Genomic DNA, 15837 nt, shown 5'->3' with positions numbered 1-15837 from the left:
CAGTTTCAAAATGGGGGAAAAAAAAACACGAAAAAAAAAAAAAAAAAAAAAAAAAAAAAAAAACAAAGGTTCAGAAACAAAAGGAGGGGGCGGAGGAAAAAACGGTAGGTAAGCGCCTGCCCAACTTTCTAACCGTGTGGACAAATCCAACGCGAACACTCATCTGTTGGCTCAAAAATCGAGGTATTTCAAGAGTGAGGAGGTGTTGCCGCTCCTCCCCCTCCTGGCGCATTTACCTTTAGCGCTCCCACCGTTCGCCGAGCACGCCGTTTCATTCACCATGACATAGTCGTATTCGTTCACCTGTGCACTGTATTCTTCACGACCTTCCTCATCATAACCTTCCTCCAAATCCATATTATCTCCACCGGTACATGTAGACATTTCCCTACTATGTAGATTAAAGAAAATACCATAACCGATATTCGATATGACCCTCCTGAGCTTGTTGTATTTTTTTTTATATGAATAAATTTCCTGATAGAGTCTTGCATTTTCCTTTTCGATTTCCTCCGTCGTGTACTTGAGCATCTCCTTCAACTCGCTGTACTTTTCTCGCTCAATGAGGACACTGCACACAGGGGGAGGGATGGACAAAAAAAAAGAATTACACGAACGATGAAGACATGGAACAATTTACCTCTTCTTACCAAGTGAGTATACAGAAGTATCAAACGTGACACATGAACCATTTTTCCCTCAACGGCTGGTTCATTGACGCATGTTCACCGGAGAGACCATCGCTTGTCTCTCTCCCCCCACACATACATACATATATACATGCATATACATATATACATATATATACATATACATATATATATATACATACATACATGCACACACAAACACACATACACGCACTTACATATCCTGCAAATTCCTAATGACACTCAAAAAATCGTCGACCTCCCGCTGATAAAAACTTAAATTCAACTTTGCCTGATTCAGCGCGGTGAGAATATCCGGGCCGGGGTAATTGGAGTACAGGACACTTTTTCTAAATAACTTGGACCTTATTTTATTATTTTTTTTTTTTCTCTTTTTCCGTTTATACTTTTCATACTGGGGAGGTGGTTCTTTCATCAATTCGACTTTTTTCAATTTGTTCGTCTTGTTCGTCTTGTTCGTCTTGTTCGTCTTGTTCGTCTTGTTCGTCTTGTTCGTCTTGTTCGTCTTGTTCGTCTTGTTCGTCTTGTTCGTCTTGTTCGTCTTATTCGTCTTGTTCGTCTTATTCGTCTTGTTCGATTTTTCCGATTTGCTGCTTGAGCGCTCCGACGGTTCGTTTGCCTGGGGTGAGTCCAGTGGGCACAGTTCGGGCTGATTCAATTCGCCCCCTTCTAGTGTGCTCAACTCATTTCTTACCCGACCTGCACGCATATCACTTTTCACTATTCTCACATCTCCCTCCACTATGATTTCCTTTGTTGTGCAGTGCGGCACGATGGCCTCATCACGTTCGTTGTTGTCTCGTCTGTTTGATCCGTTAATATCACTGCGTGCTTTACTGCGTAGGCTAGTTCTCCCGTCAAGGGACCTGCTCATCATGTGGTTATTTTGCCCATGTATCATGTGGAGTTTCTCTCCACTGTTGCTACCTCGCAGTAGGGTCTCATTCTTCTGCGGTAGTTCTTCTCTTTCCTTGTAATTTAAAATGGTTTCCTTTCGTAGTGACTTTACTTGCACTACGTCATTGGGCGAATCAGTCTGCTCAATTGTCTCATCTCCCTTTTCAGAACCCATAATAGGGTCATCACCAGTTCTATCTAGATTGTTACCACTTAGATGGTTCCCATAACCATCTCCATTGTTCGCATCGTTCTTACCTTCACTCTCCAAAATTTTTTTTTTTTTTTTTTTTTTTTTCTTCGCCTTATTTCCCATACTTTTTTGTAACTCCTTCGTGGGAGTAAAGCCAAAAGAACAGGAAGATGGCATCGGGGGATTCTTTTTCCCTCCCTTTATTTCCCCAGTGGTGGTCGCATGTTCTGTCTTATTGGTGTTGTTCAATTTGATGAAATCCTTGTTATTTTGCATCTTTTTGGTTCACTGGTTTGCGTGGTTGGTGCGCGTGTAATATGTCTAGATATCTCTAAGCATGCTCACACGCAAAGCAGTATACTTCACGCGCACCTACCTCCTGTGACGACACGAATGAACACCTCGTTCTTTCTCATGGGGGAAGAATAATGACAAAGCAAATAATGAAGGGAAGCCTCCAAATCTTCCTTTTTCAAAGTCTCGGCGCACAGGCTGAAGAGATAGGATTATACTCCATCACACCAAAGGATATATGAACTGAGGTCCAAAAGTCTTCTGCACGTAGGAAAGGATTTTACTTGGCAACAGCTTCGAGGGAGAAATACATTTTTTTTTTTTTTCTTCTTCCTCTGGGGGTATGTGTACCATGGGCGCAATTGCAATGTGGTAGTTGGTCACGTAGTCAGCGTGGCTGTATCTCGCTCCCCTTTCAGATTCAAAAAAAGGCCAAATGAACAGAAAAATATATATATATATATATATATATATATATATATATATATATATATATATATATACAAACATGTACACACGCGTACGTGTAAACCTTTGCCTCCACGGAATTGTTAGTAAAACTTCTCTGGTTCTTCACAAAATAGAGGTAAGTGCCACATGCGTACCTTTGCAATTTCGTGCAGGCACAAAATATGTGCACAATTGTTTCATCGCCGATCTGGTCAAACATTTGGGGGGCTTCTCCCCATTCCCGTGCCTACTGGACTCAATGTTCACCCCAAACGTTTAAATGACAAAGGGAGGAATCTCAAATTGGTGAACATTGCTCTACCTTCACTGTCATTCCAGAACAATTGTGCCTTTGCCCCCTTCCATTGTACTTTTGTTCTCTGTACAAGGGCACAAACGGGAGAAAAAAAAAAAAAAAAAAAAGAAAAAGAAAAAAAGGAAGAAAGGAAGAAAAAATAAAAATAAAAAGAAAAAAACACCCTTGCCTTATTTCGCCTTTTTTTCCCTTTTCCCCCTTTTTATTTTTTTCCCCTTCTCAAGATTAATTCGGCTAACCAAAAAGGACGCAGGGGCAATGAAAAAAAAAAAAAATATTGCAATGTGGATGGGTTGGGGGGGGAAAAAAAAAACATTTACAAACGGAGTTTAACCGAACTGAACACAGTGTCAACCGAGCCTAGCCGCCCCCAACAAAACTCACATTACGTACCGCAAGAATAAAAAATAATAAAAAGGAAATAACCCTTTTCTTTTTTTTGCTCTCCCCTTTTACGTCCACCAAAAACTTGCCCATGTTAAAAAGAAAAAATCCTCGTAAAGCTGCCTTTTTTTTTCCCCCCTCTGGCGTATACAAGAAGAAAAGGGCAAACAGTACCTCCCCTGTCCGTTCGAAGAAGAGTTTTACTCAACGATTAACATTCGACATTGTTTACTTCTTTCACTCTTTTCTTTCCCATCATTTTGAGTAGCCTTCACCAGTGCTCCCTTTATGTTTGTCATACCCTGAAAGTACATTTTCATTCCAAGAGGAAGAGACCCAGACGGGAGCATGCTTGAAGATAAGGGGATTGTGGAGATCGGTATCTCAATGCTCCAGGAAAAGAGAAGAGCGTTGGGAATCCTGCTAAAACACAACCCCATACATTACAAGAAACTGTTTTATTTGAATGAGGAGTGAAGCGTCTTTTCCCAGCAGAGGGTCTATACATACTGTACACGGCTGCACCGATATTAGTGTTAATATTACTAAACGTTACATGACAGACATGATCGCCTGTTTAGGGATTTAGCGTCGGGGAAACTTGTTAACTTAAGCAACCGTGCCTTTTTTTTTTTTTTTTTTCAGTTATCTCCACTTTTTTCAGTTCTCTGTTTGTCTGCCTTTTCTCTTTTTTTTTTTTTTTTTTTTTTTTTTTTTGTAGTCCTTTTCGTATATTTGTACACCTTGCAAACTTGCAATCGTTGCGGGGGCTATCCAAAGTTGATGTTTGTGACGAGAGAACATCCTCACGTAGATGATGTTTTTTTTTTTTTTTTTTTTTTTTTTGCATTTCACCTGCACGTGTTCATACATAATTGCATGACGTGTTGCTAGCCAAAAGGAGCTCTCGTTTTGGAAAAAGAAGAAAAAAAAAAAAAAAAACTACATCTTAATAGTGTACCATTGTATGCACATTTTTGTATCTTCTTAAATTCATCACCGTGGAGTTTTTTTTCAACCGCGGCGCTAACTGCGTATGGAGATCCTCCTCCCATCACGCGTCGAATACTTCAGTTGTGTGTTTGGGTAGGGATAATTCCCAATTGTAGCGTTCGTTTTTTTTTTTTTTTTTTTTTTTTTTTTTTTTTTTTTTTTTGTAGCCCTTTCTTTATTAGCCGTGAAATACGTTCATGTGTGTAGCTCCGCTTAGCCGTTCGAAGAATCAAATGTTGGAACCTTCCCCCCAAGGAGATACCCAGGGGATTTTCTGAACCACACACCCCACAACGTGCGTTCTTGTGATCTCTGCAAGTAGTTATCGCGCCAGTTTGTTACTCCCTTCAGGGGTATATCACTCCATCGTGCGCGGTACCCAGAAGGTGAACTCCCAACCGGAAGGGGGGAGGAAAATCACTGTATTCCTCCTTCCCATTCGAACGTCTAACATGATATCCAACATGATATCCAACATGACATCCAACATGACATCCAACATGACATCCAACATAATATCCAACATGACATCCAACATGATATCCAACATGACATCCAACATGACATCCAACATGACATCCAACTACATTATCCACATCGGAAATAACATTGTAAACAAGAGATTAAGGATCAGTGAGTACCTGAGCAAATACGAGCGAAGGATAATTGAAAAAAACGCAAGCGCCTTTTTCTACATTTTAATTAACTTAATTTTTGACGTACCAATTGAAAGATTCCGGTTGGTCATAAATAGAAAGTACATTTTTCTGAAGAAGAGAAAAAAAATCGATGTGGTCTTCACGATAACGAAGAAGTTACTCATAATGAACAACATCAGCGTAAAGGAAAGATTCCTCTGTTTTGATGATGGAAGCTGCGTTGACGACAGTGATAACGCATGTTGTGCCACACGGGGTGGTTATCACTTCCCCCCCGTGGAAAATGCGCTTTATACCGCTCCCTATCCTGAGCATAGTTTGAATGCACTCGCGTGGCGCTTCCGCCCTAAGACCGTCCTCCTGGACAACACAATTAAAAATAACAACCCATTGATGAATGAAAAAAAAGATATTTCTCATCACAACATCATGTCTAACATGCTTACGAATGTAAGTGCGGACAAGTTAGTAGAGTCCAAACGATTCCTACACAACTATGATGAGCATCCCTTCCAGGGAAGTACACCATCAACATACCATTTAAACCTCGTTGGAAATATAAAAAGTGAATACAAAAAGGAAGTGAAAAAGAAGTTATCCTCATACAACTCCTTCTACTTCAAGGAAATTAAGAGCAAAGTAAACCACTTGAAAGCCAAATCAAGTGAGGAATACTACTGTCCCAGAGAAAGCACCGACTGTGATACTAGCAAAGTACACATTTCTGGTGGCGAAAATAATTTTTGTGAGGAGGGAAATATCATATTTATTAAAAAAAGTGAAAACAAATCGGGCATCAACATTTTAGATGAATTTCTGGACATATATGTTTTGTTCCGTTTGAAGGGAGGTAAGGGAGGTTTTGGAGCTAACTTACGAAATAAAAAAAGAAAAAAAAAAAAAAAAAAAAAAAACATTCTTGATGATGCCTCCAGAAATATAAAAGGAAATAGAGTCCTCCTCGACACCATCATGCAAACTACAGAAAATTTGATCAGCAAAAGGGAAAAAGAACAGATTCTCCTGGAAAAGCTTAACAGTGCCCCGTCCCTCATTCAGGGACTCTCCTATGACAACGCCGATGAATTGGAGAACGGGGGGGCTATCCCAACGGGTGAAGAACAGCTTGGCCAAGCGATGGACCAAGTGACTGACAAACCAACAGACCAACGTTTGGACAACCACCCTCATGGAGAAAACGCACAATTGGAGACGACCTTCCATCAGAGAAGTAACCTGCACGACATTGTGTACAGCGGAATAGTGCAGGAGGGGAAGCCAAAAAAAGATAAAACAAAAAAAAAAATTGAAAAAGATAAACGGGAAAAAAGTAGGAACCTCAAGTCGATTGAAAATATGTACACCTGTTTGTGAGATATCCCCATCCTGTACACGCATGTGACGATTTGTGTTGCACACTATAGATTTTTTTTTTTTTTTTTTTTTTTTTCCCTGACCTGTTCATAATTTTTTACTCAATTTTGTCGCAAATTTGGCTGTTTTTTTTTTTTTTCTTTCTTCTTTCTTTTTTCTTTTTTCTTTCTTCTTTCTTTTTTCTTTTTTCTTTCTTCTTTCTTCTTTCTTCTTTCTTTTTTCTTTTTCCTTTTTTTTTTCTTTTTTTTTTAGTGTCCGTGTGCATACATGTAACACCCTTTCTCTGGGGGAGCCTCTTTGCTACATCGTTTGATCGGTTAGTCCATGCGGTGTCCTCCACCGTATCGTTTGAGCCTTCATTATGGCTAATACGTCCAATTCGTGTTTTTTTTTTTCTTTTCGCAACATTTTTTTTTTTATGTCTATCCCACTTTTAATCAAACGAAAAGAAAACATGCACAAACCTTTCTTTAAATTTACGCCCCGGATTGCACTTCCTATGTGTGTCTGTGAGAAGGGACAATTGAAGGAATCGTAAACATTTATCAACTAACGTGGCGACATGCGACATCAACCGCAGAGCGTGCGGGTTTACAGACCCGCACTAACAAAATATGTGCGACTCCGCTGACAGGACAACAAACATGGTTATCACATGGAGAGGCCCAAGCGCCAAAAGGTTGAAAAAAATACTCATCAAACGTGCGCTAATGTTGCTCATTTAAAAGGGAAGACGAAGAAACCGCCCCACCGCACACTCGCGCGTATTTTACTATTTAAAAAAAAAAAAAAAAAAAAAAAAGACCACAAATAGCATAATATTCACATTGTGCAAGTACCCCCTAGTGGATTCAGTTTGATATTTCTCGAGGTGAACCCTGCCATGTTGCCATCGCACCACTTTAACTGGCCATGTATCCATCCGCATCATCCTGAACGAACTCCACATTTATGTTATACATTTTGCAGTTCTTAAATACATTTCGGGCAATATTCTCGTTATTATATTTAATGATGGCGTATCTCTCTCCAAAGGAAAACAAAGAAAAGTAGCAAATATGCTCGTTCAGGAAGATGGAGTTGTTTTGTGCAATATAATTACCTAATTGTTCGTTGTTTTTCATGTTACTCATGTAGTTAATTTTTATCGTCGTGCTTGAGGAGTTCATCGGATCCATCGATCCTGTAATCCCTCTTATGGACTTGGCTCCTCCTCCTCCTCCTCCTCCTCCCCCGATTGGGTTATTTTTCCTATTTAGGCTTCCTCCTGAGAGCTCCCTCCCTCTGACGATCCCTAGAGCTCCCGTGTCATAATTATTAAATGGCGTACCACTAGAAGAGTTACCCCCCAAAAGCTTTCCGCCAGAACACTCATTGTTCAGTGCCTCTATCCTTGTCTTCAAATGATCAATAAGACACTTGAGTTTCTCCTTAGTTCCCTCAGTTATATTTTTATTGTTAAACATATTAATGTACTGGTTTAGTTTCTCCTTACATTTGCGAAGGAGTTCTTTCTGCTTAATACTCATTATATGTTCTCTCTTTTCAATACTTAGAGAAAGGAATTTTTTTTCCGATATATTTGGAGAAATATATTTATTACTGTTAGCCTTTTCATTAAAATAACTTATTTTTCTGGACTCGTTCCGTAGCTCCAAATGTATACTTTTAAAATGAGTAGGTAAGTATTTGTAGGCACTGAGGGCACTATCGGAGCATTCGAATTTTACAATAAATAAATTCTTTCCCTTCATGTAGCTCACAGATTCTACATTTCCATACACAGAACAAAGACTATATATAAAATTCTCGTCCGCTAACCTGCTCGTTATATTATGTATGTAAAGTATTTTCGCAGCTTTCCTATTCAGCACGTATTCATCATTTGGGTATGGATTAGGTGAAGACATATTCATCATACTCCCGGCGTAGTTAGCACTTCCACTGGTATTCATCATTTGATAGTTCATTCCACTGTAGTCGCTGTTATAGGATGGGTGGTAACCTCCTGTATTATAATTTTGACTGCTATTTATATTAAAATTCCTATTGTAAATTACGTCAGGTGAGGTGCTATCACTCTGCATGCCTCTCCCTCCTTGCAGACCACCATCCCCCATCATCCCCCTCTTATTTCCCATGTAAACATTTCCTTCTCTTCCCATGGAGAAATTTCCCCTCTGATCGTCCTCATAAGTGTTGTAGTACAACCCGTTCTGCATCCCCCCCATACCCTCGAAATAACTTCCATTGGGCTCACAGTTCCTGTTCATGCTCATGTCGTAATTATCCTGCATGTGGAATCTTCGGTGGCCCTCCATTTTTACGCCAACCCCTAACACGGACAATGCAATCTCCTTGTGAAGAAGTAACTACGCAGTGTCCACGCTCACTGCTACAAAAAAATGGCTAGCTCAAACAGAATACAGCGAACTCGGCCGACAGGAGACTCCCACGGGGCTCACAGACTTACCCCTCCCTCGAACGACCTTCACGCGTATTCACGTATGTACATATATTCCTACGTGCCCTGGATAACTGTTTTATTTATTTGCTTCTTTCTTTATTTCTTTCTTTATTTATTTGCCTATTTGCTTATTTGCTTATTTGCCTATTTGCTTATTTGCTTATTTGCTTATTTCCTTATTTGCCTATTTGCTTATTTGCCTATTTGCTTATTTGCTTATTTGCCTATTTGCTTATTTGCTTATTTGCTTATTTCCTTATTTGCCTATTTGCTTATTTGCCTATTTGCTTATTTGCTTATTTGCTTATTTCCTTATTTGCCTATTTGCTTATTTGCCTATTTGCTTATTTGCTTATTTGCCTATTTGCTTATTTGCTTATTTGCTTATTTCCTTATTTGCCTATTTGCTTATTTGCCTATTTGCTTATTTGCTTATTTGCCTATTTGCTTATTTGCCTATTTGCTTATTTGCCTATTTGCTTATTTGCCTATTTGCTTATTTGTTTATTTGCTTATTTCCTTATTTGCCTATTTGCTTATTTGCTTATTTGCCTATTTGCTTATTTGCTTATTTGCCTATTCGCTTATTTGCCTATTTGCTTATTTATTTTTCTCTTTCCTTCTTCCCACTAGTCTATACGATGCGCGCCACGCTCTCTTTTTGAAACAACGCAATAGCCCCCTCTCTCAAACGAACAACCCTTCTTTTAATAATCTCACTTCCCACTCGACAAACCTTTGGCCCAAACACCAAATGCTCCTCTCACCACTTGTGGGTTCCTTCGCCCTGGTGGAATGTTCGCCACAGGCACAAATCACTAACAACGAGCAGGTAACTTTTTTTTCAAAACATGGATTGCAAGTACGCTCTTCCGCGCAAGTGTTCCACGAGCAGTGAGGGGTTAGCTGTCGTCGTACATCTTTTTCATCTTTCATCCCCCTATTAGCATTCCCACATTGCAAATCAGTGCCAAAGAAATATATAAAATGAAATAAAATAAAAAAAAAATAAAATAATAAAAAAAATAAAATAAAAATAAAAAAAAAGGAAAGTAAACGAAACGAAACGAAACTTGCCCTTGGTGACAATTTTCAACAATGCTGCGCATGCTTTACGCCCCCAACTCGGAACTTTTTTTTTTTTTTTTTTTTTTTTATTTTGTCCTTCCCCTTTTTAATCATTTAAAATCGTTTCAAAAAATTCATCCTTGTAAACATTCGTTCCTCCTGTTCATCATCATACGTATTAAGAGAGAGAATTTTTTTTTTTTTTTCCCCGTCTGTAAAAGTAGTCCAGGCGCATACAAAAAGAAAGAGGGGTTCACTTGCGCGGGGGAAAAGTTTATCCCTTAACATTTTCACACGAAGGATTGATTGATTCTTCTGCTATGCCCCCTTTAGAAAAAAAAAAAAAAGAAAAGAAAACTACGAATTACGACTATGCACTGCCGACTCACCCTTCTCCTCATCGTCGGCCTTATCCTCCATGAAGATAGCAAAGGAAAACAGGTCCCGTATTGCATTTTCGAAAAACAACTCCGTAAAGAGATAATTGAAAACTCTCCTTTGTAGACCCATCACAACAGTACTTACATACCCTTTTATGAGGAAAAAAAAAAAAAAAAAAAAAAAAAAAAAAAAAAAAAAACGGGAAAATTCTTCATTGTCATGACACCGTCTCCTTTGTTCCATATCTGCTAAGACATGTCACTTGTAAACGATCCATCTGGTTTTTCTTTTTCCCGTTCTTTAAAAGTGCGACATGTTATATAGTCGTTTGAATGAGTCTGACCCACCGTGCATACAACGCACAACTTCACGTGTGAGACCACAAAGGGGCCACGCACAGCTGAGCTTCATTTCGATGGATTGCTTTCCCACCAGAGTTATGAAAAGAGAGGATCTCACTCTAGGTGCGTACGCAACCCACAAGAAGGAATGTCTCACGGAAGAGACTGCTCCACTTCATCAGGGCACCTAAAAATTATCTCCACACCAACCACTCTTGTACAGTCACTTATGTACAGTCACTTATGTACAGTCACTTATGTACAGTCACTTATGTAACTTAATGGCAGGTCCCCCCCCCCCCCCTTAATAGTCGTTCGTACATGTTACCACTCCTTATTATCCTAATGAGCGGCCTATCCGGTAGGCTCCATTCCGCAGCGCATCAAACGGGAATAAGTCACATGGTAGGGTAGGCAAATAAAAAAGAAACAGCCACTTCAGCTCATTTTCGTTCTTGGTTGCAGTTCCATCATAGGTTCTATCGAATTGGTCACATGTACATATGCATGTGCATCAGTGGGGTGTCACAACCCACACATGTGTTCATACATAAACAACTAAGGATCCCATCAAATGGAAAAAAAAAAAAAAAAATATAACATTCGTATCAACCAGCGGGAGAAAGAGGTAGTTCCACATTCAGCGCTGCGACCCCATCTACGGAAAACGTCATTCCACAAAATAAACACTACATTCACCATTTCTTTCTCCGGGGTGCAAAGGAATAATTTGCCAAAAAAAAGAGGGGTGATCTACCCGCACTGCCGTTCCTTTGTCACCCGGGGTATGTGTGTGGCTTTCACTAGGCAAGGGCGATACGACCCGATGAAATTTGATTTGATTAAATAAAATTTGATCCGTTGCTAGGCGATGCGTAATTTTAAAAAATTGTAAAAAAAAAAAAAAAAAAAAAAAAAAAACGTGCACAATTTTACAGATTCGCCCCTGCCCAACTGGACGTGGTCGCTGCACTCTCGTTGGATAAACAGGGGAGGCTACGGCAAATCACAAATTCGGTTGCTCCGTAATCAGAGGGCAACTAACAAAACAAAAAACGAACGAACGAATGAACGAACGAACGAATGAACGAACGAACGAATGAACGAACGAACGAATGAACGAACGAACGAAAAAACAAACCAAAAAAACAACAAAACAGAGAAAAGCGCAAAAATAGGCATCAGCAAAAGCGCACATTTGAGCGAAGTAGCGCCCCTGGCAGATAGGCTATAATCACCAACAAGAGAGAGAACCTCTTCCCCCCCCCCAAATGAGGAGCATCCCCCGCCCATCATTTTCAAGGCACAAAATCCCGCACAGATGCAGAAGCTCATGATGAACAAGGGGTACGATGGCGGCGGGGAGAAACAGCCGAGTATAGTAAACAGCGGAAGCACCGAAAACGGAAACGGGTTCATAGAATCCATTTTTAAGAACATCACAAAAAATGAGTACTTCAGTGCAGGTGTTGGAATAATCTCAGTGGGAGCATTCGTCACCGTAGCTAACAGGCTAAACAGCTACATCTATCATGCAGTGAAAAAAAATATGTTTACATCGCTCGAAATTACAATCAATGATAATGCATATTATTGGGTTCTAGAATACATTGTAAAGAAAGGTATAATTAGTAGACACCTTAGCTTAAAAACACAAATGCTAAATGACAAAAATAAAAAAAACGTATTCTTTTCCTTCCTACCAAGTGTAGGTAATCACCTACTCATATATGATAACAGATTCATATTCATTGAGCGAAGTAGAGAAAAAACAATGACATCTGATGCAAACAGATCAGTTCCATTTGAAAATATTAAGCTTAGTACATTCATATGGTCCAAAAACATTTTCTCAAAAATATTAATGGATGCAAAATTGTATATTGAGAAAAAGGAAGAAGGAAAGACATTACTATATAAAACCTTTGGCCATGAGTGGAGACCATTTGGTACTCCAAAAAATAAGAGACCAGTAGATTCTGTTATCCTTCCTGAACATCTCAGTGAACATATAATTAATGACATTGATACTTTTCTGAATTCTAGCAAATGGTACATTGAAAAAGGTATACCTTATAGAAGATGCTACCTTCTTCATGGCCCTCCTGGGTGTGGGAAAAGCAGTCTTATTGCTGCTCTTGCTGGACATTTTGATTTTAATATTTGTACGATTAATGTGAATGATGTATACTTAACAGATGATAGATTTATCCATCTCCTTGCCACAGTTCCTCCTAAAACAATTTTGATTTTGGAGGATATTGATTTTGTGTTTCCGAATTCGAATCAAGGAAATGGAAAGGTAGACTCTCCTTCGGAAAGCTCGTCGTTATCCGCAACATCTACCATTTCGAAATCGCTACTTGAAAGTGGTAATATTAAAACCCTAGGTGTTTCCTACAGTGGATTGTTAAACGCTCTAGATGGCATCGTCGCAACAGAAGAAAGAATAATTTTTATGACAACCAATAATATAGAGAGACTGCCAAGTACCCTTATTAGACCGGGTAGGGTAGATCTAAAAATATTTATACCATATGCTAACAGCTATCAATACAAAAAAATGTTTTTGCGTTTTTTTCCAGAACATGAACATCTAGCCCAGGAGTTCGCAACCATATTTGAGTCTTTCCATCTGAGCATGGCTGAAATCCAGTCCTTCTTTCTTTTTTCAAAGCATGATCCAGACAAGACCATTCAGAATGCTCGACACTGGGTGAAGACCTACGGGCAGAAGGTGGGAGCAGAACAGGGATGATCAGTTCCTCCTGCACATTATTTGTCAAGTCGCTCTGTGCTGTAACACCGTTCTGTTGTAACGGTTGAGTTATGCCCCCTTTCCCATTTCCACGTAAATTGCAAACTTTTTCCGGGGCAAGTCTCTCCCAAATTGTTCACTTATATACGTGGACACATAAGTTACCTCTTAAAAAAAAGGAGAAAAAAGTGTTAACGTGTAAGGATTTCCCGCTGAAGGGGGGTACATATGCGGCAAACGAGAACGCAATACACACGAATAGATGGCAAAAGAATGAATCACATAAGAACCACTTACGCATCAATGGTAGACACATCAATGGTAGACACATCAATGGTAGACACATCAATGGTAGACACATCAATGGTAGACACATCAATGGTAGACACATCAATGGTAGACACATCAATGGTAGACACATCAATGGTAGACACATCAATGGTAGACACATCAATGGTAGACACATCAATGGTAGACACATCAATGGTAGACACATCAATGGTAGACACATCAATGGTAGACACACCAGTCGGTGAAGAGCCTACCCGCCCCGCCGGTGGGCCTTCCCAATGGCATCCTCCAACTTGTAGTACCCCCGCTGATAAAGCAAGTGGTCCAACTCACGCTTTATTCGAACTGCCGCCTTCATTCCATTAAAGACCAAACAAGAGTACAGCTGGCATACCGAAGCCCCCGCCTCAATTTTCTCCAACGCATCCTTCCCGGTAAATATTCCTCCAGAGGCAATTATAGGAATTTTCTTGTTCGTATAATTATACATTTGTGAAATAAACTTTGTTGATACATCTTTCAGTTTTTCTCCACTCACTCCTCCTTTTTTGTCTTGAAAATTTTTTATGTTAAATTTTTCCGTAGTGGTGTTGCAAATAATCATCCCGTCGACTTTTGTTTTAAGTAGCACATCTGCTATTTTTTTTTTCTCTCCTTCTTCTAAATCTGGAGCCAGTTTCACGAAGACGAGGGGTTTCCTCTTGCTCGTGTTCACCCATGTATCGCCACGTACCACATCATCCCCCACGACGTTACTCTCCTCCAACTTATCCACCTCCTCCTTCACCCGCAAGATAATTCTCTGCAGGCGCTCCGATTGTTGGTTATCCCGCAAACCGGGAGTGTTAGGGGAGCTCACATTAATGGCTATATAATCTGCGTACTTGCCAATTCGAGATATGCAGTAACTCAGATCCTCCAGAATATCTGCAGAATCCTTATTCTTGCCTAAACTAACACCAACAAAATGTCTATGGAGCAATTTGTCTGTCTTCTGCTTCTCCCGAAAGCGTTTCAAATTCTCAGTGACTTCATCACAACCAATGTTGTTAAAACCACAGCAATTTATAATGCTCCTTGTTTCCACATCTCTGAAAATCCTTGGCTTGTCATTTCCTTTCTGTGGTTTAGGAGTTATCGTTCCAACTTCTATAAAAGAGAACCCCAATTTGAGAATGCCATCAATGCACACTCCGTTTTTATCAAACCCGGCTGCCACTCCAAAGGGATTAATAAAATTCAACCCTCCTATTCCTGTACAAGAATATATACTATCCTTACTTGTATCATATGGTAGCATGTTGTATTTTCCCATTAGGAGAAAAAGATCGTGGCACATCTCCCCGTCAACATACTTTAAAAGAAATTTTAAAAAAATATCATACAAAAAAAATTCAGGATCATATGATTCAAAGTACATGTATACCGATACTACACATGTAAAGATTAGGAGGAGAACTTTTTTATGGTTTCCTTTTTCCTTTTCTATTTCTTCATGTAGTTTTTTCATCTCCTCTTCTAGTTGTTCTTTTCTCTCACTACTGTTTCTTCGCTTTACTTCTGTGTCATCTTCTCTTCGATCTCCCCTTGGGGGGGGTCTTCTCCCCCCGTTCGCGTTATTGGACTGACCACTCACACTTCGAACATGTTCCACCAATTTGTGCCTCCTCATGCATTCCCTCCTCATGTATTCCCCCCTCATGCATTCCCTCCTCATGTATTCCCTCCTCAGAGGCCTGCACGCTCCTCCCCATATAACATTCTCCGCAAAGGATCTATAGCATTTTGCGTATTTCCAACTTATCTGATGGAAATTTCCAAAGGTGCCAACACGTACATCGCGCAATTGGGTACTCATGCCCCCAAAGAGGGTTTCCCCAATTAGGTACCTCTTGCCACGCATGTAGTTATGTCGAAGCATGGTATAGAAAAAAAGAAACCACAGGAGAGGGAACGGAAGAACCTTACTCCGGGGGTAATTTATCTCTTTCCACCAAAACGGAATTGATTCGCCCGGAAAAAATCTGTGCAAACTTCCTTGTTGATCGCTTTAACCACTTGCTCCATTCTTCCTGCGGGAAGGTTATACTTTCGTCAACCCTTTGTATAGTGTCCCAGGGTGTCCTGCACGTGCAGCTTCGTCACCTCCCTTCCCTCGGGCAACAGGCAGTCTCCTCCCCAACCGCTGATATGATAAAACGATCGACTAAATATGCCTCCAAGAAAAATCCAGTGCGCGAAAAAAAATGGAAACTTCCACCGGGAAAAAAAAAAAAAAAAAAAAAAAAAAAAAAATCCTA

General features: G+C 39.8%; 5 protein-coding genes across 5 annotated transcripts; 2 read left to right on the top strand and 3 right to left on the bottom strand.

Annotated features, from left to right (window-relative positions):
- Nucleotides 1-171: 171 nt before the first annotated feature.
- On the bottom strand, nt 172-2037 carry PKNH_1147800 (conserved Plasmodium protein, unknown function; the record flags this gene model as incomplete). Its single annotated transcript, XM_002261616.1, has 2 exons — nt 172-571; nt 869-2037. 2 exons carry the CDS (start codon nt 2035-2037, stop codon nt 172-174), a joined length of 1569 nt encoding a protein of 522 aa, XP_002261652.1.
- Nucleotides 2038-4662: 2625 nt separating this feature from the next.
- PKNH_1147700 (conserved Plasmodium protein, unknown function) lies at nt 4663-6231 on the top strand (the record flags this gene model as incomplete). The annotated part of the gene is made up of 1 exon (XM_002261615.1): nt 4663-6231. The coding sequence occupies one exon, from the start codon at nt 4663-4665 to the stop codon at nt 6229-6231; it is 1569 nt and encodes a 522-aa protein (XP_002261651.1).
- Nucleotides 6232-7133: 902 nt separating this feature from the next.
- PKNH_1147600 (RNA-binding protein, putative) lies at nt 7134-8552 on the bottom strand (the record flags this gene model as incomplete). Its single annotated transcript, XM_002261614.1, has 1 exon — nt 7134-8552. The coding sequence occupies one exon, from the start codon at nt 8550-8552 to the stop codon at nt 7134-7136; it is 1419 nt and encodes a 472-aa protein (XP_002261650.1).
- Nucleotides 8553-11809: 3257 nt separating this feature from the next.
- Nucleotides 11810-13246, top strand: PKNH_1147500 (mitochondrial chaperone BCS1, putative; the record flags this gene model as incomplete). The annotated part of the gene is made up of 1 exon (XM_002261613.1): nt 11810-13246. The coding sequence occupies one exon, from the start codon at nt 11810-11812 to the stop codon at nt 13244-13246; it is 1437 nt and encodes a 478-aa protein (XP_002261649.1).
- A 541-nt stretch (nt 13247-13787) lies between these two features.
- On the bottom strand, nt 13788-15458 carry PKNH_1147400 (dihydroorotate dehydrogenase, putative; the record flags this gene model as incomplete). The annotated part of the gene is made up of 1 exon (XM_002261612.1): nt 13788-15458. One exon carries the CDS (start codon nt 15456-15458, stop codon nt 13788-13790), a length of 1671 nt encoding a protein of 556 aa, XP_002261648.1.
- Between the last annotated feature and the right edge of the window lie 379 nt (nt 15459-15837).

The sequence above is a fragment of the Plasmodium knowlesi genome (assembly GCF_000006355.2).
Source record: "Plasmodium knowlesi strain H genome assembly, chromosome: 11".
In the NCBI taxonomy this organism is placed as follows: domain Eukaryota; phylum Apicomplexa; class Aconoidasida; order Haemosporida; family Plasmodiidae; genus Plasmodium; species Plasmodium knowlesi.
This window is presented reverse-complemented; position numbering and strand designations above follow the sequence as displayed.